The 23,768-nt window shown below is 43.4% G+C and overlaps 3 protein-coding genes across 3 annotated transcripts in view; 1 reads left to right on the forward strand and 2 right to left on the reverse strand.

Moving 5' to 3' along the window:
* Positions 1–2,077, forward strand: part of LOC123253681 (60S ribosomal protein L36a-like) — an 8,099-nt gene extending 6,022 nt beyond the window's left edge. Inside the window, exons 2-5 of the mRNA XM_044682835.1 lie at positions 8–289; positions 494–561; positions 780–902; positions 1,225–2,077. Coding sequence (XP_044538770.1) covers positions 8–289; positions 494–561; positions 780–902; positions 1,225–1,266 — 515 coding nt within the window. The 3' untranslated portion in view covers positions 1,267–2,077. The remainder of the gene's footprint in view (positions 1–7; positions 290–493; positions 562–779; positions 903–1,224) is intronic.
* Positions 2,078–2,426: 349 nt separating this feature from the next.
* GLA (galactosidase alpha) lies at positions 2,427–9,866 on the reverse strand. The gene is made up of 7 exons (XM_044682517.1): positions 9,656–9,866; positions 7,451–7,625; positions 6,413–6,590; positions 5,503–5,594; positions 3,984–4,145; positions 3,303–3,500; positions 2,427–2,890 (listed from the first exon to the last, which is right to left on the reverse strand). Exons 1-7 carry the CDS (start codon positions 9,841–9,843, stop codon positions 2,540–2,542), a joined length of 1,344 nt encoding a protein of 447 aa, XP_044538452.1. The 5' UTR covers positions 9,844–9,866; the 3' UTR covers positions 2,427–2,539.
* A 254-nt stretch (positions 9,867–10,120) lies between these two features.
* Positions 10,121–23,768, reverse strand: part of LOC123253682 (glycine receptor subunit alpha-4-like) — a 50,615-nt gene continuing 36,967 nt past the window's right edge. The window contains exon 10 of the mRNA XM_044682836.1: positions 10,121–10,307. Coding sequence (XP_044538771.1) covers positions 10,121–10,307 — 187 coding nt within the window. The remainder of the gene's footprint in view (positions 10,308–23,768) is intronic.

Here is a 23,768-nt window from a genome sequence, read left to right on the forward strand (position 1 = left end):
GGATGAGGTGTGGCCGCGGCCGCGAAGGCTGACCCTGGCAGCCGAGTCCGAGCCGAGGTGGGTGGGGCGGGAGGCGGAGGAAGGGGCGGTGGCACGGAGGCCCAAATTCCGGCCACTAGTGGGCGCTCCTCTGGTCTGGGATGTAGATTTGGCCCGCCCTCTTCACGCACCTTTTGTTACCAGGTGAACATCCCCAAATTCCGCAGGACTTTCTGCAAAAAGTGCGGCAAGCACCAGCCTCACAGAGTGACACAGTACAGAAGAGGCAGAGATCGCCCTTTCGCGCAGGGTGAGAGCAACGAGCAATGGTCACTGGGGCCCTCCTGCTTGGTAGCCGGGAATACTTTATCTGCTAGTGTTCTTGCTTAAAAAGCTGCTTAGGAAAGAAAAAAAGTTAGCCCGAATCATCGTTCATCCTCCTTGACACTTGTCCCCTTCTCTCGTGACTTGGCAATGTGGACATCCCTGTTGAGTACATTTTCTTTGCTTCTAGGGAGAAGGCTCTATGATAGGAAGCAGAGTGGCTATGGTGGCCAGACCAAACCAATTTTCAGGAAAAAGGTGAGTAAGGTAGGGCAGGCCTTCCTGCTAAGGGAGAAGGGCATCTCACTCCCTCATGTATCTCAGACCCCTGATTTTGGCCTAATCTTGGAGCAGTCTGCTCATTTCTGGCCAAGCCTCTGCTTCAAGTAGTACTCCTGACATATAGGCCAGCTTTTTGATGGGAGCTGGTTTTTGTTCCACAGTTCGATTTGACTTAATTTAATTTTTGTTTCCAGGCAAAGACCACAAAAAAGGTTGTACTGAGGCTTGAATGTTTGGAACCCAGCTGCAGGACAAAAAGGATGCTTGCCATTAAGAGGTGTAAGCATTTTGAACTGGGAGGAAGTAAGAAGAGAAAGGTATTTATGTGACTGAAATTTAAGCGGTCCCCTCTCTTTTCCTCTAACATGCAGCCTTGCGATAGTGCTAGGCCTGGCACCCTGGAGACCTGAGTTCAAATGTTGAAAAACATTTAATAGTGCCGACAGGCACATTGCCCATCTCCCGCAAGTAAACTCCCTGGGATTCAAGCAGCACTCTCCTTGGTGGATGGCCTAGGCCTATAAAAGGCTTTTCCCAGCCTTTCTGGAACAATGGGATTTCAGGAGTCCATGCTTCCTTTGGGCATCAGCAGTATTCTCAAGTTACATACTAATATATTTTTCTCTTGTTCTGTTCCAGGGCCAAGTGATCCAGTTCCGAGTTTCACTGTTTTCGTCTTAATAGAAAAAACCATTCCATTCCATCCCTTGGTTTTGTATTTTCTGTCTTGGAAAGGAAGAGGCTTGAGTAAAACCAAGTCTCATACTGTATGAAGCTTTTCCCATGTAGGAAAAGTTCTTGAGGATGTGGTTGAATGTTGTAACTTTTATCATCTACTTAAGGAAATGTATGTCATTGAGAGAAAGCCCAGCTGGACATTTCTAGGGGGCCTTGGCTATTAGTACTATGACTAAAAACAGTTACAGCCTAGGTTCCCAGGCAAATTGGGGTTGGGGAATTAGGGATACAGAGTAAAAGTAGCCCCTATTTTAAAGTTTTTAGCAAATCCAATGAATTCATCACCTTCAGAGGTTGCCCTTCCCATTTCAAAAATAACAAAATGGTTTCCCCTATCTCTGAAGAATTAATTATGACAGAAACATCTTATCAAATGAAAAGTCAAACTTTTACCTTTTCAAAAAAGTATTAAGGTAGTGGTTTCCCTTCTCTATTTGGCTTCAGTTAATCCTCTATAGAGAACTAATTAATTGATTAAAGTACCTGTTCCTTAAAAGGATGGCCTAATTGAAAACCAATAGTAATTTTGTTTAGGGGTGGGTGGGAATGACAACTGGGTAAGACTTGAAATAGCAAAGAATGGAGGTAATTGTTCCTTTGTTTTACATTGTTTTTTGTATTACATAAACCCATGTTAGGCTTTAAGCCCTCAAGGGCCGAATGTTTGTCTGTGTCTTATCTTTGTATCTTGGCACAGTGCCCAGCACTGTGCCTTTCACACTAAAGGTGCTTAATAAATGTTGAGTCTTCCTAATGGTGTTTGCCAGCCTCTTTTATTAAGGAGGGGGGGGGACTTCTCATGACCTTGTGGACATCACTGATTTTATCAGGTGCTAGGCTTTCCCTTTCCAGACATTTGGTAACTTGATGGCCTAGTCATCCTTGGAAATAATAGCATTCATCTGGTACTTCCCCCTAGACTTCTCCCCAGGGTAGTGATTAGAAATAACAGGTTTAGACCTGAGAACTGGGCCACAGCTCTTCATTTCCCTTGGGGGCTTGGGGAGAGGGGCAGGATTAATTAGACCCCATTAAAAGAAGCCTAAGTGGCCTAGAGGGTTTTTTTTTTAAGTAAGACCATTAATTAAATAAGGAACCACTGATTAAAGAAATAGTTTAATTCTCAGCAGCAGACAAAAGGGGGGGGGGGGGTTACATCCGAACAAGGTAGAAATCCAGAACACATGCGCTTAGAACGTTTATACATTCTTATAAATTATAAGACAGTAATGGAAATGATGTCATCTGAGGTAGCATTGTTGTAGTAATCTGTGGTGGTGTGGCGGCTGGAATATTTGTGTTGCTGGTAAGTCTGGAGCTTCAACAAGACTGTGCCTGTGGGGTTTACCCGAATCTTCAACAGAGATGTCCACGTATAAAGTCCCAGCCCTTCTTTAACGGGGAGGATCTGGGTGATAAAGCAAGCAGGGACACACCCCAGTCCCTGGCCCAGGGCAGAAGTGGAAATGGCATAATTCTCAGGACCCCCTAGCTCTTTCTGGTTTAGCACAGCCACGGCCCAGGCTAAATTTGATAGGGGTCGTTCCCACACTTCGAAGTCCTTGTCCTAGAAGACCAAGAGAGTTTCAGCATTAGTAGCAGTTCCTCATGGCCAAAGCCATAGCCCTGAGATGTTAGGAACAGAAGCGGCAGCCTTCTCAAAATCAGGCCAGATGAACAGCCACCATTTCTAGCTCCAAACAAAGCTGTCCAAACAAATTTGCCAGGCCATTAATTGGGATTCGAAAAGTCAACTAGCTGCTGCTATTAAATATATAGCTGAGAAGTTGCAAAGAAAAAAGGCATTTTCTAGGGTAGGGCACAAGCTTAGCGCCACTGCTTCTATCAAATGTATCTGTAAAATAAGTGGATTTCTCATTTGGGGACAACCTTAGAAAAGGGGCAGTGCAAGTGCCCATTCTGAAATTCTCTGGGTCCCATTTTTCTCCCATGAGTCACCATCTACTATGTATACATACCCTCCTGAGACGGTAGCCCTGCTTGCCCAAAGGATCCTGGTTGATTGCAATTACATCTTTGTTCTGAAGCAGGGCCTTGGACTGGGGGCTGATGTGGCGCAGGTCATTAGACATGAAGAGTGGAGCTGCCATGATAGCCCACAGTGCCATCTGAGTCACTTGTTGATCCCAGCTGAGTCCAAAGTTGCCAATCACTAGCTGAAAAAAAACAAAACAACAAATCCCAACATATATAAGTTTTATAAATAAATAAGTTAGCAAAGCCATGTCTGATTCTTAGTGAGACTGACAGGGAGGAAAAGTAGTGGCTGGCTGGAGCACGACAGAATATAATCATTTAAAGCTTCTGCTCAGCATGAATTCATTTTCAGGAGGAGTTAGCCTTAATGGATGACCTACAGATCTTTTCAAGACTGAGATTCTAGGACTCCAGCACCAAGTGAAGCTGTATGCCCCTCACATCCCCCAAGAGATGTGACTAAAGCACTTTGTAAACCTTATAAGGGGTGCCTTATGACTTGACTCAGTTATGTTGAGTTAAGGACCCCATCTGGTGACTTAGGGACATTTAATGATTCCGTTTAGTGACTCCTCGGGTCCCAAAAAGGCCCTGCGATTTAGCCAATCTTGGCTGTCTGGCCGCTTCTAGTTGCCTCACCTAATGAAGACTTGGGTTCTTACCATGTCAGGATCATTCCAGCCCCCTGGTCCAGCAGCAGGAACAAGGATGTCCTGTTTAGATGCCGTCCAGTCCAAAATACTCTTCACGCTATTCCAAGAGTCGAAGATGTCGCCATAGTTCCTCCAGTGATTGCAATACTGTCGAATTTCTGTGTAATTGGGCTATGAGACCCATACAATTTAATGAATGATTCTTGAGCAAAGTATGATTGGGTGGGTGGGGTGTCCCAGGAGAGGAAAAAGAAGACAGTAATCCCAGTCCATACAATAGCCAACTAATTTGAGTCTTCCCCATTCCAGATAACATATGGCTACTCTGTACCAGGAGAATTCAGCCTTTTGCTCTCAATAGCTCCTACCATCATAACGGCCAAGCCAGGATACCAAGTCTAGACTAAGATCCCACTCAATGCGACCAACTGCCCATTGGTGGACAAAGAGCTCATTTTATTACATATTAATTTTTGGCCTTATTGACCACCACCACTTGTTTAATGAGATTGGCCAGGGTGAAATTAGGGCCATGATTAGACTGTGGCCCTAGGTCTCAGGGTGGTCAAGGGCCCTATAGCATTCTAATACATGTTATTTTTTTAATTTTTATTAATATATTTGTTTTTAAATATTTTCCCACATTTCCCATGATTCATTCTCTCTTCCTTCCCTCTTCTCTCCCCTCTCCCAGAGCCCACAGATTTTTAAGGCCTAAGCCCCAAATTGCATACCTGCATATACATATAATAAGTCATGTTTTGCTTTCTTTCTCTCAATATGGATAGCATTCTTTCCTATAAGTCCTTTAGTCCTGGCTGGTTGCATGGCTACTAGTAGCAAAGTCCATTACATTACACTGGATTGTTCCACAATATTTTTTTTTTTTAATTTTTTTTAATTTTTTTTTTTTAAACCCTTAACTTCTGTGTATTGACTTATAGGTGGAAGAGTGGTAAGGGTAGGTAATGGGGGTCAAGTGACTTGCCCAGGGTCACACAGCTGGGAAGTGTCTGAGGCCGGATCTGAACCTAGGACCTCCCGTCTCTAGGCCCGGCTCTCAATCCACTGAGCTACCCAGCTGCCCCCTGTTCCACAATATTTTACTTTCTGTGTACAATGTTCTCCTGGTTCTGCTCATTTCACTCTGCATCAGTTCATTGAGGTTCTCCCAGTTCATATGGGAAGCCTCCGGATCATTATTCCATCCCCATCATTACACCACAATTTGTCCAGCCAGTCCCCAATCGAAGGGCATCCCCCTCATTTTCCATTTTGCCACCACAAGATGCAGAGGAATACCTAGGAACTGACAATGAAGAGGTGGGTAGTTCCTGTTTGTGCTGGGAGCAGCACTCACCCCGCCTATATTAAGTGGGGAAGGGTGAGTGAGGTCTAGGAGCAGGCCCATCAGAACAGTCAAGCTTTCAGCCAGGACAAGGCCTAAGAACTCAGCAGAAATGAGTAGTCACAGGGGATATACAAGAGAGGGATGTGGACTTCTGAGACTACTGGTGTGCTGGCTTACCTCCTGGAAGGGTCTTAAATAGAGAGGCCACTCACAGGAATACAAAATGCTTCTGCCAGTTTTATTGAGGGCAATGGACATGTACTTATAACCTGCAAAAGAAAAGAATGGGGGAAAAGTCAGGAAGGGCCACTTTCAACTCTTTGTATGGACTCCTGATGTGGTGATGGTTTAAGTTCTCAGACAAAAACGGCTGTCTAACGGGTCCGTGGTTTGGTTTTGGACCATCAGCAAGCTGAGGCAGAATAAAACCGAGGACTTTTTGCTTATTTCTAAATAGTCTCTCCTAGCCTGACTGGCAGTGTAAATTAAGGTAGAAGGTAAGGCATAATGTTAACACTGACAGACGCTAGCATTTTATTTAGTGCTTTATGGTTTATTTGTGACAGCAGCCCTAGGAGGTGACTCAGCACCTTAGGTAATGCTCTTAGTCAGGGTTCCAGTTCTTCAGAGAAGGAAGTTCCCCCAAACTAATGTAAATACACAAAGGAATATTCCTCTCTACCTCCACAACCCTTCCAAAAATACTGCCAACAAAAATAAAAACAAAACTCATTTCAAATGAAAATGGCCAAATACTAGCCACTGCTCTTCCCTACTGTTTCGAGCATTTTTTTTTCCTGTGGGAATGGAAGATGCTGAGTTTAAATTAAACCATTTCTACTTTGGTAATATTTCACAAAACAAGATTTTTGACTGCCAGAGCATGCCCAAGCTTGCGGAGGTCCAGTGTACTTGACCGGACAGGAGATGCTCAGCAGGGGATTTGTTGAATCAAGGGGGAGAGACTCTGAAATATGAAGAACGAAAGCTGAGTTAGAGGTAGGGGAAGTACTTGAGGCTATGAGTATACCAGATCTCTCTTGGTCTAAAGAAATCTGACTCCAGTGGAATCTGAGTCTAAGCATACCTTCTACCAAACTTTCTATATCTTTAAAGTAACATCCATCAAATTTGAGCAGGTCCACTCCCCAGTCGGCAAAGGTTTGGGCATCGATATCGTAGTAGCCAAAGCTGCCCGGGTACCCAGCACAGGTGAGATTTCCCACATCTTGATAAATGCCCAGCTTCAGCCCCTTGGAGTGTACCTAAGAGACAGAGACAGACGGTCTGAAGGACTAGAACAAACAGGGCCCTGTGCCTTAAGTGTAGTAGAAATAACCCAACAGTGGCATCCTCTACCCTTACTCCTTCCTCTAGGTTCTACCCTTCAAGGCAGAATTGTCAAACATTGTCAGTCTCATGAATGTGGCCCGCAACATCCCCAAGTATGGATGGCTGAATCAGAGCCAAAAGTAATCGGACAATATTCAACAAAACAAATTAAAAAATACAATAAAACATAGATAATGTGAATATGTGGTTTTCTAAGTCAACCTAAGGTCATAAAGTTTATGTGTACAGTTTAAGGACCCCCATTCATTTCTTTTTGAGTTTGTGGCTTTCCTACTCTAATGTGCCTTAGCTGAGTTGTGGGCTTTGTCCCACAGTTTTGTCCAGGTGAAACCAAAGTTATTGATCACGGAGCTAGCATAAAGGAGAAAACCACTAACAAGTTTATCTTGGAGTTACAAGCAAGCCATCATAGCTATGCCAAAATAAGAGAAAAATGTCCTGGAGATGAAACTCTCCAAGGGTATACATACCCCCAAGAGCTACAAATCAATGATAAGGAAATATCTGTAAAGAAATATTAAAGACCAGAGTCCTTTTTCAGCAAAGGCCAGCTTTTCCAAGATGGGACCCAGGGACTACTGTAAAACTGCTATCATTTGAAGGAATGAGGAGTCCATCGGATGAACCATTGTCTCCAGTCAGATGACAGCAGCATGCATATTTTCAGGGTATTGCATAGTGTCACAAGAGCTGTTTTGCAATATATATATATATATAAACAAAGAAAAATACAATGTCCCTGAATGGGAGACAGGCTTATCTGTGAACTCACATAATTTGCCAAATGCCGGATTCCACTAGGGAAGCGTTTGGGGTCTGCCTGGAGTGTACCATTCTCATCTCGTTTGGAGGCCAACCAACAGTCATCGATGCAGACGTACTCATAGCCCGCATCCTTCCAGCCTTCTGATACCATGAGTTCAGCCATCTGCATAAAGAGTTGTTCACTGAGAGAGAAAAATCAGAGTCACCATGATGACCAATGGCAGTCTCGAGCACCAGCAGAGAGTGTCAGGCTCTTCTTCCACTTTCAATAAGGGAAAGGCCAACATCTAACAAGGAGTTTAATTCAGACTAGTATAGCAATAAACTTATTTAGGATCACAATGTCTAGAACCCCAGGGCACTTACTGCTGCCACGTGCAATAAATAACCTATGAAATGATTTATCTACAACAATCTATGAACTGCCTGTAAGAGTGCCTTAGGACAGCCGCCTTTGGAAGTTCAATCTCCAAAAGGCAGGGATCTGACTGACTCCCCTTGGTAAGCAAAATACAGACTCATAATAACAGGCCCCACGGGGAATTCTTGCTATGTTTGCATCATTTGTTAGGACTTGCAAAGCACTTAATATATATCATATCAATTACCTCTTAACAACCCCATGAATAGGTAACAGGTAATATTATCTCAGTTTCACAGATGTAGAAACTGAGGCTGAGAAAAGTAAAATGACTTATCCAAGGTAATACAGCATTTTAAGTGGGAGAAGTAGGATTGAATCTGGATCTTCCAGGTTCCCGATGCAACCTGACACTTATTAGGCCAGGCTGTTTCTCTCACGATCTGTGGTACTGCCCCTTATGAGCTATTTAACCCCTGGGTAAGTCACTGGCTGGAGAAAACTCCAGGCCTTCAAGTTGTCTCTCTCTAAAATGAAGGCTGAAACAGAAGAAAAACAACTGCTCGAACACAAGCTGTTGGGAATATTATTGGGGAGGTAGACACTAAATGATAACTCTAGTTCAACTATCAATAATATGGAACTAAGTCTTGATCAATGATATGTGTAAAACAGTGGAATTGTGTGATGGTTAAGGGGGGAGGTTAGAGGGGTTTGGGGAAGAGGGAAAGAACATGAAACATGTAACTAGGAGAAAATATTCAAAATAAAAAAATAATTTCAAAAAAAAAAAGAAAAGAAAAAAGAAATGGGGATATCTGTTTGCCAGAAAAAAATAAAATAAAATAAAATGAAGGCTGGACTAGACTCCAGGATGCTAGAGCTGGAAATGACATCTGAGCTCAAGTAATCCAACCCCCACCCCCTCCTTCATTTGTCAAGTGCCTGCACTGAGCTAAATCCTAGGATTTAGATCCAAAGACAAAAATGGACCAGTACAACCTCAAGAGCAGCTTATATTTTACCGGAGGGAAGCAACATTTGATGGTTGGGTGATAAATTTGGAGCTGGCTGGGCCCTTGGAGCTCCGACTCTGACCCAAATGCCTCATTTTACAGATGAAGAAACCGAGGACTAGAAAGGTTAAGTGACTTGTCCAAGGTCACACTGGTAGTCAGCGGCACAGCTGGAATTTGAGCCAAGGTCCTCTGAATCCATTCCCACCGTCCTAGGCTGTCTCCTACAAAGTAGCTCTGGAGGAAGGAATGAGGACACGCTTTTCCAGTAGGAGCTGGCCTTTGATGGAGGTAAGGGATTCCGTGGGCGGGGTGGCGGGGATGACCTTGGAGGCACATGGGGAGTGCAACAGAGGAGGAGTTTGGATTTGACTTGGCAGTCCTCTACGCGGAGCCTTGGGGGCACCTTCGGCAGGGTCTGACTAGCAGCCCTTTAGGACTGGAAAGGAAGATCACTGCTGCCGTCCAGACGGGAGGGAAGGGCAGACTCGACCAGGCTCGGCAGATGGCCGGATATGGGCGGTGAGGGGAGAGGGCCGACCCCTAAACTTTGAGCCTAAGTAACTGGGCCCTAGCGGCGTCCTCGGGGGAAACCGGGAAGTGAGCGCAGAAAGTCCTTTTGTTTTCTTTAGGGGCTTTTTGCGGGGAGGAAGGGGGAGGGGAAGGTTTTAAAAGACGAAACAACTTGAAGTTTCCCTTTTCCGTGGCTGCCGAACGCCACGTCTGGGAGCCCCCCAAGCGCTGGAAGTGGGACCCTCTAGGTCTATACCGTTGGTTCAGAAGACCCCGGGACCGCTCCGAACTCCAGGCCGCCCGGGAGGACCCTGCCAATTACCTAACGCAGTTCTCCGGGTCCTCGATGCAGTCCACGTTGCATGTGAAGCGCTCCCAGTGAAGCCAGCCCATGGTGGGGGTCAGGGCCAGCCCGTTGTCCAGGGCAGTGGCCGCGGGCCCGCCCAGCAGAGCCAGGGACAGAGCCGCGAACGCAAACATGGGGCCCGGCTCCTGCCTCAGATGGCCCATCTTCCAATGGTCCAAGACCCTAAGCTCAAACTCCGCGGTCTTCAGTATTCTTCCCATACTGCCGGCTCGCCGGGTTAAGAGAAGAGGAGGACCAATGGCCGCTCAAGGCTTGGCGGGCCCCAGCCAATCACTAGCCACTCCCGGTAGTGTCCCTGAGGCAAAACTCCCGGCCCTGGGGGTCATGTGGCCGAGCGAGGGTGTTCACGTGACGAGACTTCATGTGACGGGAAGCTAGAGTTGGGCTCTTATCGCGAGTTTATCTCGGTGAGCCTCGGAGCTAAGGAGAGTCGAGCACCCGAGTCCCGAGACGACTGTGGCTCAGGGAGCCCTCGGCTTGGGGTGGAGGTGGGGGGGGTGCCTTAGTCTCCCCACCTCCCAGTATTGTTTTGTGGGTGTTGGTGTTAAATATTGCCCAGTCACCCCTTTTCCAGTTCCCAGCCCTCTCTCCGCCCCTCCCCAGGCCACTTTGAGAAAGTAAGAAGTGAAGTCGTGGACCGCAGGTCAGCCGGGAGGGCTCCCTACCGCAGCTCTTCTTTTCTTTTGTTAATTATATACTTGTTCTTCGGGTAGAGTGGGAGACTGCCTTTGCCCAGGTTCCCTATATGTGATTTTTAATATTTATTTCATTCTTACTTTCTGGCTTAGTAACAACTTCAAGACAGGAATTATCTGAGGTTTGATTTGAACCCAAGACCTCCTGGCTCCAGGCCTGGTTCTCTATCCACTGAACTACCTACCCTCTTTGAACATTTTATTTATTTCGCCCTTACTTTCTGTCTTAGTAACAACTCTGAACTATCTGAGGTTAAATTTGAACCCAAGACCTCCTGTCCCCAGACCTGGTTCTCAATCCACTGAGCCATCAAATCCTTTCTTTTCTTTTCTTTTCTTTTCTTTTCTTTTCTTTTCTTTTCTTTCTAAACCCTTACCTTCAGGTTTGGAAAGCCGAAGAGAGGTAAGGGCTAGGCAATGGGGGGAAGTGAGTAGCCCGGGCTCAACTTTTAAGTGTCTGAGGTCAGACTTGAACCCAGGACCTCCCACCTCCAGTGAGCCACCTGCCCCCTTTTAATATTTTATTGATGCTCTTTTTTTTTTCAATCTCTCCGGGCTTCTTCCCCACCCTCCTACCCCCCAATTTGTCTATCTCCTGGACCTTCAATCTTCTCTCCTTATCTGGTAGCTCCTGACCACAGGACAAACACCAGTTATGTTAGGAAAAATACCTCTGGGGAAGCTTCTATTAAAAAGACTGGGGAACCCCCATAGTGATGATTCCCATTTTCTGACTGTGCATACACTTTCCTTTTGGAAGTTTATGATTTGCACTTGGTATTTGAGCCTCAGTTACCCTCTCTGCAAAGTATGGGCTCGAATGAGCACCTACATTAATTAAGCTTGTAAACTTTTTTTTTAACATTTATTAATATTCATTTTTAACATGGTTACATGATTCATGCTCCTCCTTTCCCCTTCAACCCCCCCCCTCACCCCGCCTACCCATGGCCGATGCGCATTTCCTCTAGTTTTGTCATGTGTCCTTGATCAAGACCAATTTCCAATTGTTGGTAGTTGCATTGGTGTGGTAGTTTCGAGTCCACACCCCCAATCATGTCCACCCCGACCCATGCGTTCATAAGCTTGTAAACTTTTAAAGCAGAGCACACTAGTTACTCCTGATGAGAAACATGCCACCCTGTCAACCCCCACGGTTCTTCCAAATTAGAGGGAAGGCGACACAGGAAACCGTGGCACAGAAACAAGCCTGGCCTGTCTTAGAAGATCTGTCACTTTACTTTGCCTTCATTATGCAAACATTTAGCAGCCTGCTAGGAACAAAGCAATGCAACTATTTTCCCAATAAGTGTTTACCTCTGCTCCAATTAGATTTATGTCTACCTACATTCCATACTCCAAAGCAATACTTAATCTTTTCTCTGGGCCTTTGTGGTGTTATTTCTCCACCCCCTCCTCCCCTAAACAACCAACCACCTTGGAATGCCCTCATTCTCCACCCCCTGTTAAAATGCTTCTCATCCTGTAAGGCCCTCTTGAAGTCACATGTTCTCCAATGTGAGGAAATGTGACTTCCCTGGCTATTCGGGCCCACATAGAACTCCCTTCCTTTTGTGAACTTCTAGTATCTAGTGAGGAATTGTACACTTATTTCCTGTGTGCTAATTATGTCTTTTCTGCTAGAGTGTAAAGTCCCTGGAGGCTGAGACCCTTTGTATCTTCCACAACACCTCACACAGTGATGGTCACCTGCTATAATAACAATGCTGTTGACTCTGAAAAAACACAGAACTATTAAATAGTCAGAAAAGCCACTCTTTAATTAAGGACAGAGGTAACAGGGCTGAGTAGGCCTCCACTCAGAGGATTGAACTCCGAATGCTCTGGGCCCTGACCCCTGGGAGTGCCACCTGGCTAGATGACGACTCTGAGGGACAAAAGAAATTGGGGAACCTCTTTACCATTTGGGAAGATCCAGGGGCAGAGAAAACAGATTGACATTACCATACTGAAAGGAGATAAGCAAGATTGGAAAAGGAATCCTAGCCAGAGGCTGGGGTGTAAGGGAAGGGGCTACTTCCAAAGGAGGCTAAAATGAAGGTCCCTGTCCTGGTGTGTCTTCCCAGGAAAGGGTCCCTGATGCAATGGGGAAGACTACCCAAGACAAAAGGATATTTAGCATATCTCTAGCTCCACCTAACTGGGAGCATCTTTTGCTACTGGGTCCATTATTCAGACTGGACCTGCTAGCCTGAGATTCCCTTCAGGGTGGATGCTCAAGGACCTGGGAACAAGCTTTGGGATCTCCAACTTACAAGGGATTCCTGAAACTTGGGGTTCATCAGATCCCACCAGGCCACAAGTTTGGGGCCTCTAGATTCCATGTCGACAATGCTATTACTGTTTTTCTGTCAGCCCCGTGTTAAAAAAATGCAATAGTTATTAAGAGCTGCGACTAGTTTTTTGAAGGCCCATAAAACAACCCAGCTGTTGTCCCACATTTGAATCTAAAGATAAGAGTTATGAGTCATTTTTTCAAAACTCTTAGAATCAATGTTGTGTATTGGCTACATATTGGTCAATCTTTACAGTATTGCTGTTACTATATAATTTGCTCTCCTGGTTCTACTCAATTCTTCCCAAGTTTTTCTGGGGCCACCCCCTTCAGCATTCCTTATAGCCCAATAATATTCCATTGCATTCATGCTCTATAACTTGTTCAGCCATTCATTCCCCAATTGATGGGCATCCCCTCGATTTCCAGTTCTTTGCTGCCACAAAAAGCTGCTGTAAATATTTTGTCCATATAAATCCTTTCCCTCTTTCTTTGATCTCTTTGGAGTATGGACCTAAGTCACAATATTTCTGAGTCAAAGGTATTATGCATGGTTTAATAGCTTTTGAGGCATAATCCCAAATTGCTTTCCAGAATATTTGGACTAGCTCACAGCTCCATAAACAGTGCATTAGTAAGACAGGTAGACAGTAGGCAGACAGGAAGTCCTGGCTGTGTGTCCCTGGGCAAGTCACTTAACTCCCATTGCCTAAGCCTTACCACTCTTCTTCCTTGGAACAGATACTTAATATGGATTCTAAGGCTGAAGGTAAGGGTTTAAAAACTAACAAAAGAACAGTATATTAACATGCCTGTTTTCCCACATCCCTTCTAGCACTTGTAATCTTCCTTTTTTGGTCATTTTAGCCAATCCGATGGATGTGAAGTGGCACCTCAGAGCTGTTGAATTTGCAATTCTCAAATTATTGGTGTTTAGAGCATTTTTTCATATGGCTATTGATAGCTTCAATTTCTCCCTCTGAAAACTACCTATTTATAATGGCTCTTATTCTTATAAATATGACTCAAAAAACATATTTTAGAAATGAGACTTTTATCAAAGAAAAATTTCTGCAATGATTTCCCTTTCCTGCTTTTCTTCTAATTTTAACTGCTGTGATTTTGTTGGCACAAAACTGTTTAAATTATATACAATCAAAATTAGCCATTTTACCTCCTGTGATCCTCTCTGTCTCTCGTTTTTGTCATGAATTCTTACCCCCTCTATAGATCTGACAAGTAATTTCTGTCATGATTCACTCATTTGCTTATGATATCATCCTTAAGGATCATTTCATTTTTTTCTGGGTTATACATATATTATCACACAAAACTTATTTCTATTGTTGACATGGAATCTAGAAGCCCCCAAACTTGTAACCTAGAAATATCCCTGGGGCCAGGGACCAGAGCATCCTGAGTTCAATCCTCGGACTCTCGTAGGCCTGTAGCGCACAGCTCTATGTAGGGGTCTATTCAGCCCTGTGACCCCTTTCCTTAATTAAAGAGTGGCTTTTCTGACTATTTAATAGTTCTGTGTTTTTTTTTAAGTCAACACTATTATTCATTTTTGTAAATGAATAATATTATAAAACCAAAACCCTAAATCATATACCTAAATAAACAAATGATAAATCATACATTTCCATCTGCATTCTTACTCCAACAGTTCTTTCTCCGGAGAGCATTCTTTTTCATAAATCCCTCAGAATTGTCCTGGGTCATTGTATGCTGTTAATAGCAAAGTACATCACTCCATAATGTTTCAGTTACTGTTTATAATGTTCTTCTGGTTCTGCTTATTTCACTCTGCATCAGTTCACATAGGTCTTTCCAGCTCTTTCTGAAATGATCCTCTTCATCATTCCTTATAGCACAATAGTATTCCATCACTTAAAGATCATTCTGGAGGAAAGAACTAGACTTCTGTGCCATGACCCTAGAATTGCTCCATTTCTCCCAGGGCTTTTAAATCAGGACTAATCCATTTATTTATTTGTTTGTTTGTTTTTTCTTTCTATGGAGATCTTTTTTTTTTAAGTTTATTTAATTAATTTGTTTAGAATGTTTTTCCATGGTTACATAATTCATGTTTCTTTCCTTCCCCCTTCCCGTAGCCAACAAGCAATTCTATTGGCTTTTTTAAACATTTATTAATATTTATTTTTTAGAAAAGTTAACATGGTTACATGATTATGCTCTTACTTTCACACACACCCCCCCACCTCCCCCCCTCCCATAGCCAATGCGCATTTCCACTGGTTTTAACATGTGTCATTGATCAAGACCTATTTCCAAATTGTTGATAGTTGCATTGGGGTAGTAGTTTTGAGTCTACATCCCCAATCATGTCCGCCTCACCCCATGTTTTCAAGCAGTTGTTTTTCTTCTGTTTCCACTCCTGTAGTTCTTCCTCTGAATGTGGGTAGCATCTTTTCCATCGTCCCTCAGAATTGTCCTGGGTCATTGCATTGCTGCTAGTACAGAAGTCCATTACATTCTATTTTACCACAGTGTATTGGTCTCTGTGTACAATGTTCTTCTGGCTCTGCTCCTTTCACTCTGCATCTATTCCTGGAGGTCTTTCCAGTTCACATGGAATTCCTCCAGTTTATTATTCCTTTGAGCACAATAGTATTCAATCACCAGCATATACCACAATTTGTTCAGCCATTCCCCAATAGAAGGGCATACCCTCATTTTTCAGTTTTTTGCCACCACAAAAAGCACGGCTATAAATATTTTTGTACAAGTCTGTTTATCTATGATCTCTTTGGGGTACAAACCCAACAATGGTATGGCTAGATCAAAAGGGCAGGCATTCTTTTAAAACCCTTTGAGCATAGTTCCAAATTGCCAGCCAGAATGGTTGGATCAATTCACAACTCCACCAGCAATGCATTAATGTCCCAATTTTGCCACATCCCCTCCAGCATTCATTACTCTCCCCTTCTTTCATTTTAGCCAATCTGCTAGGTGTGCTGTGATACCTCAGAGTTGTTTTGATTTGCATTTCTCTAATTATTAGAGATTTAGAACACTTTCTCATGTGCTTATTGATACTTTTGATTTCCTTATCTGAAAATTGCCTATTCATGTCTCTTGCCCCTTTATCAATTGGGGAATGGCTTGATAATTCCATTGGGTTTTACATGTGTCATTGATCAAGACCTATTTCCATATTATTGATATTTGCATTAGGGTGATCATTTAGAGCAGGGCTCGGCAACATATGGCTCTCGAGCCATATCTGGCTCTTTTGAGGACCAGATATGGCTCTTTCTGCAGGAGCCATGAAGTCCATTTTTTTCAGGCACTGTTACAGGAGCGCACACTGTGAGCACTGTATGGCTCTCATGAAATTACATTTTAAAAAATGTGGCGTTTATGGCTCTCATGGCCAAAAAGGTTGCTGACCCCTGATTTTGAGTCTACATCCCCAATCTTATCCCCATTGATCCATGTGATCAAGCAGTTGTTTTTCTTCTGTGTTTCTGCTCCCACAGTTCTTCCTCTGGGTGTGGATAGCATTCTTTCTCACAAGTCCCTCAGAATTGTCCAAATCAGGACTAATTCAGACAAGACTCTTCAAGAACACTAGATTAGATCTCGAGAAAGACTTGCGCTTCTAGAACTTGATAAATTTATGCTATTTTAAGTTTGAGGGGATGACAAAGGGACAAGTAGTAAAGTCAGTGAACATTCTTCTTTAATTCTATTCAATGGCATTTGTCCTCATCGAGAGCAATATTGATGGAAGGCATTTTCCTCAACATAATTTTAGCTGTACTGAGAGAGGCATGCCCCTTCTCGTCACCACTGTGAGTATCCTGAGGAAAGTTGGGAGAAAACATGAAGTTCTTTCGCTCAGCAAAATTGCTATTCAGAATGAAGGTTTCTCAAAGCACAATGAATGATTGGGCCCTACATACTACAGTGTTTGTCTATTTAGAAATCTGTTCTTTCCTCATTTTCATTTCCCAGAAAACCCTCTAAGCAGTCTCCCATCTATCCACTAGATGTCACCAGATCCTGAGTGTGGAAAGGCACTAGGGTGGGACCATGGGTTCCTGGAGACCTCTCAACAAAGGCTGTTTTAGATTCATTCTTTTCATCCTTTCTTCTCTTGGGTTTCCATTTCCTTTCTCTTCTTCCCTTCCTCCTTTCTTTCTCTCCTGTTTCCTTGTAGAAAGATGTTGAGTCCTTTCCAAGGTACAGATACTGATCCTAACTTTTCTGACAGCCTTGATTTAAGTTCTCTCCCTAAAATGCTTGACTACCACACAGACAGATGGTCTAGAGTTCTTCACCTTTTCATGGACTTCTGAGGGGAGAAGTCCATGGATGGAATTTGTGTGGGTGACTGTATTTATGTCTGTCCTTTAGGAAAGTCAGCTCTACCAAGGCAGAGTCTGTTTATTTTGGGTTTAAGTCTTGCATTTCAGCTGGCCAAGTACCTCACCCCAAAACCAATAGGCATTTAGTATGTATAAGTATGGTGGTCTCATAGGGTAGTTCAGTTCTCAATGTTTTGAATTTACCTGCCTTCTCCCTTTTTGGTTCCAAGGCTAAAGAGTGGTAAAGGTTAGGAAATGGAAATTAAGTGACTTGCCCAGGGATGCACAGATTGGAAGTGCTTGAGGTCAAATTTGAACCCAGGACCTTCCATCTCAAGGCCTGGCTTTCAATCCACTGAGCCACCTACGTGTCCTCTTTTTCCTTTCCTTTGATTGTAATAATGATAAGAGCTAGCATTTAAATCTCACTTACTATGTGCCAGCCATTGTGCTAAGCACTTTACAAATATTATTACACTTTTATCTTCACAACAACCCTGGGAGGCATCCTAATTTGTAGTTGAGGAAACTGAGGAAACTGAGGAAAGCAGGGAGATTTCACAGTCATAGCATAGCTGGATGGCAGAGAAAATGAGGTCAGGAGAGGTGATTTAGCTTACCCAAAATCATATACTGACTGGTAGATATGCTGCTAGACCTTAGAACTCTTGACTCTCACATGTTCTACCTATTTGAAATTTGTATTGTTATCTTTTGTTTTTAGACAACCCACATTGCCCATTGTATCCTTTCCCCATCCTTTTCCAGAGAGCCATCCCTTATAATAAAGAGAAAAAAGGAAAAAAGTTTCATTTGAAATTAACCAAGTTATCCAAAAAGTCCAACAAAGGGAAAAAGGAGGGAAGATTAATAATAGCTAATAATTTATATGTCACTTTAAGGTTTGTAAAGCATTTGCTTACATTATCTTATTTAATTCTCACAACAAGCTTGAGGAAGGAAGTGTCATTATTATCCTCACTTTTACTTGGGGAATGGTTTTGAATCTATTTCCGTTAGTTGTCTATGTATTTTCAGTACCAGACCCTTAACAGAGATCCATGATTTCCCTCCTGTCTTGTCTATGAGATCCTGAAAAGGACATCCATTAGATAGCCAACTCATATTTCCCCCATTTTAGCTGGAGACAGATATTCTTCCCTACCTCCAACTACAAAAGAAAACTTATTTTTCATTGCCCAGAAGTATCACTGAAGTTCATACCTAACATGAAGGCATGACTGTTTACTTCTGGTCCTGCTGTCGAATTCACCAGTGCAGTAAATCTGCGGCCTAGTTCTGATGTTTGGTTTGTCATTCACCGTCACGGAGGCAGAAATCACAGCTTATGGAATTTGTCTACATCTACTAGAATCTGACACAATGCCTGCCATGTTGATTTGACCCAACTGGCTCAGGGCAAGATGCTCTAAGTGTAGTAGGTGTTTATTCATGTCGAAATGCTTAAGACTGTGGTCTTCCAGGGCAGCAGATTGTTCATTTTCATCTCGGTGCTCATGTATTGTCATATCCCTTTTGATGTTGGAAGTGTTATATTTTTCCTAGGCCAAAGCCAAGGCCTTGGAGCCACATGGGACAACTAGTTCCCAAAGCTAGGTACTCTCACTGGCTTCAATTCTGCTAGAAACCAAAAGATTTCTCCTTCCTGTTTTGGTCATTTCAGCAAAATAGAAGAAAGAACCTTTATAAAAATGGATACTTTTTGCCTTTATATCAGTTATTTCAAATCTTTTCCCCAGGCCTCCCTTGTAATCAAGAAAACCAGTTAAGCAAGACAGTGATGTTATCTGATAAAGTATATATTATTCTGTCTTATGCAATCTAGTCCGGGGACACTTTCTGTTTCATTATCTGTTCCCCAGAGCCTTCATTGGTTATTGTTTTTTAGTAACTCTTAAGTTCAACCACCTTCTAGTGCTTATGGTTGTGTTTTGTCGATTTTCTGATTCTGTTTATTTCACTCTGCATCAGTTCATGTACACATTCTCATGTTTCTCTGTTTTCCTCATTTGTGATTTCTTATTACTCAGTAATATTATACTTTATTAATATGCCATAGGATTTTTTCTTCCATTATCCCCAAAGAAAGGCCTTTTTTTTTTAACAATTAGAGCTGTTAAAAAATTCTTGCTCCTTGAGGTAGTGAGTTCCCAGTTACCAAGGAGTATCCAGAAAAGGGTTGGGGCGTTGTAAATAGGATTCATGCTTTAAGAAGAGATTGGACTAGTTGACCTTTGAGATCTCTTTGAACTTTGAAATTCGATTGATGTCCTGCTTCAGTTTTAGGGTCCCCAGATTAAAGACTGGCCTTAGTTTTCACTTGTCAGTATCTCAAAGACTTGTGATCTCCTTGGTAGAGATAACTCCTTGGTAGGAAAGAAGAGATTGAAGTCACCCTGTCTATAATTTATAGTGAGTTGTCTGAAGCTCAGAGTGGTTGTGACTTGCCCATAGTCCCCAACAAACTAAAGGATTTGAACCTGAATCCTCCTGAGTACAATGCTCTAGTGACCCTGCTTTACTGCCTCTGCTAGGCAATCCAGATACCGTGTCCTTGTCTTACCTGGTGGCTCAGAAAGCAGTTTCAGGGCTCAGCAGTTATGGTGAGTTTATTCAGAGACTTGAGGAATTGGCACACATCTAGCCAGCTCTAAAGTACTCTAGGCACCGATAAAGTTTTCTTTTGGAAGAGATGGCTGCTTGTGGACAAGAACTAGAATAATAAAACAACCAGTACAGTTTGGAGGATAGCTATCTCCATGGGTCCCATAGCTTTGGAAAGGAGAATTTTGGCCCCAATTAAGAGTGGCTGCTAAGTGATTTTTTCCCCTTGTGTTGGTGCTGGTGCTGGTACAGGGCAGATCTGATTTGGCTCACTGAAAGAAAAAAAACTTTACATTTCATTTAGCATTCAGTATATTTGGTCTATCCCTTCCTGTTTAGGGTTCTTAGCTTGGCTTGACTCAGGTCTCGGCTTCTGTTTTCCTTCATTGTTTTTCTTTCTTTTTTTTTTAAAACAGTTATTTTAATTTGATAGCTCAGTTTAGGACTAAAGGTTCTCTTTCTAGTCTCTGGAGGATTGTGCTGCGTGCTGTATAGAACTGCTGCTGCTGCTTTCCTTTGTCCCTCTCCCACTTTGTTGTCAGTCTGACAGAGAGAGAAGCAAGGGTGATGGCTGCCTGACTTGGCCTTCTCCGGTGAATTTCATATTAATGGTGATTGCTGATGTATGCTTTCCAGAGGCCCTTAATGCCTGCCACACATGCTGTACTCTCTTTTTTGGCCAGCTCAGGCCTGAGGCAAGGAGTTTGGGCAGCTTCCCTCTACCTAGTGCCCCAAACTGGACATGTTTGGGGAATTAATTTTTGCCTCTAGTCAGCAGGACTGTCAATCGGTGCCTTTAACAGTGCTAAATTCACAGAGAACCACACATTTCTTGGGTTACTGTCTTATATGCATAATTCCCAGGATGCAACTTGGCAACTCAATACTGTGGGTGATGGACTGATATCAAAAGATTGCCTTCTGATTAACTCTAGACTTGTAAGAAGACTAGATCTTATGTAAATTTACTGTGAATTCCCTCCTTTCCCCTCTTCTTCATTTCCTTTCACTTTTCTCAGATTCTTCTGAACCCCTTATAGTCTGGCTTCTGACCTTAGCATTCCATTGAAACTGCTCTCTCCAGTTATCAGCCAATGGCCTTTTCTCAGTCTTCATTCTCCTTGACCTCTCTGCAGCCTTGGACGCTGTGGATCACTCTCTTCTCCTAGATACTCTCTTCTCTCTAGGTTTTCGGGGTACTCCTGTTCTCCTGGTTCTACTCCTACCTCTCTGATCACTCCTTCTCTGTCTCCTTTGCTAGGTTCTCCTCCAGATCATACTGTCTAACCCGAAGTATCCCACAGGGTTCTGTGCTGGGCTTTCTCTCTCTCCTCTTCTCCTTCTATACTACTTCACTTGGTGATCTCATCAGCTCCCATGGATTTAATTACCATTTCTATGTGGATAACTCTCAAATCTACCTGTCCTGCCCCACCCTGGCCACTGAGGCCCAGTCTCCCTTCTCCAGTCTTTCAGACATCTCAAACTGGGTATCTAGTAGACATATTAAACTCAACATTTTGAAAACAAAATGTATTATCTTTCCCCCTTTTCTGTTATCATGGAGTTGCACTGTCTTCCCAGTCCCTCAAGCTAACAAACTAGAAGCCATCCTCAACTCTTCACTATTTCATGTCATCCTCCCCCCCCACCCCCACACATATACACCATATCCAAACTTTTGCCGAGACCTGCCGATTTCATCTTTGCAACATCCCTTGAATCTGCCTCCTTCTTTCCTCTTGACTCTGCCGCCACCCTGGCGCAAGGCCTCCTGACCTTATATCTGGACTATTGCAATAACTTTGTATACAGTCTTTCCTCACTTCAGTCCATCCTCCACTCAGCCACCAAAGTAATTTTCCTAAGGCACAGATCTGACCATATCACCCTCCAAATCAATAAACTGCTCTCTGTAGCCACCAGGATGGCTCTGTTTGGCATTCAAAGCCCTTCATAAACTAGCTCCCTCCTATCATTCCAGTCATCTTAGGCCTTAACTCCCTGCCACACACTGTCCTCTGCCATCTAGTGATATTGGCCTCCTGGTTGTCACTCCATCTCTTAACTAGGCATTTTTTCTGGCTGTCTCCCATGGCCTATATACTCTTTCTCCTCCACTCTGACTACTGACCTCTAAAGTCCCAACTAAAGTGCCAACTAAAGTCCCATTTTCTACAGGAAGCCTTCACAACCCCTCTTTACCCTAGTATCCTCTCTGTGTTAATTATCTCCTATTTATCTTGTACCTTTAGTTGTCTCTACTAAATTGTGCTTCCTAGAAACCTAGGATATCATTATGTTTTAAATTCTTTCTTCCAACCCCCTCCCAACTATCTTTAACCAGTCAAATTAGAAGAAATAAATAGAAACATCCCTGGGATAAAAGGAAGGGGATGGTGGAGGGTGGAAAATATAGTTAAACAGATGTTTAGAAAGACAAAATGATGCAAAATTGTCATAAGCCCTTATTCCTCTCCCCATTCCCTACTCCTCCACCCCTTGACCCCATACCATTAGGGCAGAAATCCCAGCCTGGCCCCTCTTGAGACCTTCTTTTTATCCAATCTGTGTGACCGTAGGTATGCCACTTAACCATTTTTAGGCCTCAGATGTCTGGGTCATTCTTAAGGTTCCTCCCAGCTCCAGATCTGTGATCTCATAATCCTGTGACTTAAAGAGCTTCTCTAGAGCTGTGGTGGCCACAAAGTTCAGGCTTGCCTGAAGCTTGGAATTGAGGCTCTTCACATTTACTCTGTTGGTCTTCAGATAACCACCACATAGGTGTGTTCCTAGCTTCAGACTGGTGGAACTCAGATTCTGCTGGTATAGCTTTCAAAAGGTAGGATCCCTTCCATGCCCCAAAGGTGACTTGGGAGGAAGGCTTTCTCTCCTCCCACTTGAGGATTGCTCAAGCTTGGAAGCCAAGCACTTCATTGAGCAATTTGGGAACTTCTGGGAAAATTGTACCAAGGCTGGTTGCTGAGCCAGGATTTGAGAACTCCAGGGGCACGCATCCTTTCTGGCAGGTTTTGCAAACCACTGGCCTGATGATCACAGGGACTGCAGCGTGGAGCCACTTGGGAGTTGCACCTGAGTGCAGTGTTTATGTTTCAAACAAAAATTTGGCTAGTTCAGAGGTGATCAGAACAAAACACTACCTTTAGTCTGGGCCACTTTGTTCCTAGGGGATCTGACCAGCTAAATGGCCTCAGAGAAATTCTAGGAGGGCCAATGAAAAGCTGCCTTCAGTCTGGTCTTCTTTGGTATTAGCCATATGGCCTTTGAGATTTCCATTCCCAGTCCTGGCTCACTATATTGAAATCCTATGAGACACTGTGGAAAGCAACCTTTACTGTGCCAACCACCAAGTCAGTGGCCACTAGCCCTGGAGACATCGTATTCCCTCATGTAGTTCCATGACCTTTCCCAGCGGGGTGGTGGGACTAAGGTGTACTTAGATGGACAGAGTACATCGAGTGTTAGCTAGAGGCCAGAGGGCTGCATTTTGCACAGGCTTCACATATTCCTGTGTGTGCCTATAGAGGTGACTTGGAAAAATACTTTGGTTACTAGATATAATTAGAGGGACTGGAGATAAGGCCTCTCATTTAAAAGAATGATGTTTTAAAATAGCCAGTGTGAGATCATGCATATTATCCTTGGATGTCAAAACAGACTAGAGAGGCAAGGTGGAGCAGCCTCCTCTTGGGGATATTTAAATGAAATGGGGGTAAATGTAAATAGTCTGTGTTCCTATAGCCATCTCTGCGGATTCTGCCTTTCTGCAAGCAAGTTGTCCTTCCTTACCTCGCTACCTCGGCCTTCTAGAATCCATGGCTGAAGGGCTCAAATCAGGTGCTGCCTCTTGTGGGGATCCTTTTCCTGATCCTACCAGTTGTTAATGGTCTCTCTCCTCAGATAGTCTTGTCCTTTTGGATCTGTGTACAGCTTGATTCTGATTAGTGTACACAAGGAGTCTGAAAAAGGGTTCACATTATTTGAATTTTTCTTGCATCTTTCCACTGAACTAGAACCAAGTACCACATTTTATATATCTTTTTTTTTTTAATTTTAAACCCTTAACTTCTGTGTATTGACTTATAGGTGGAAGA

This window comes from Gracilinanus agilis, chromosome X (assembly GCF_016433145.1).
Source record: "Gracilinanus agilis isolate LMUSP501 chromosome X, AgileGrace, whole genome shotgun sequence".
NCBI lineage: Eukaryota > Metazoa > Chordata > Mammalia > Didelphimorphia > Didelphidae > Gracilinanus > Gracilinanus agilis.

Bases quoted from the DNA above. Each gene is read 5' to 3' on its own strand.
- GLA (XM_044682517.1), bottom strand. From the start codon at position 9,843: ATGGGCCATCTGAGGCAGGAGCCGGGCCCCATGTTTGCGTTCGCGGCT. The intron at 4,146-5,502 runs GTAAGCCAGCAC...TGGGTCTCATAG, and splicing joins ATTTAAGACCCTTCCAGGAG to CCCAATTACACAGAAATTCG. The intron at 3,501-3,983 runs GTAAGAACCCAA...GTTTTTTTTCAG, and splicing joins GCTGGAATGATCCTGACATG to CTAGTGATTGGCAACTTTGG.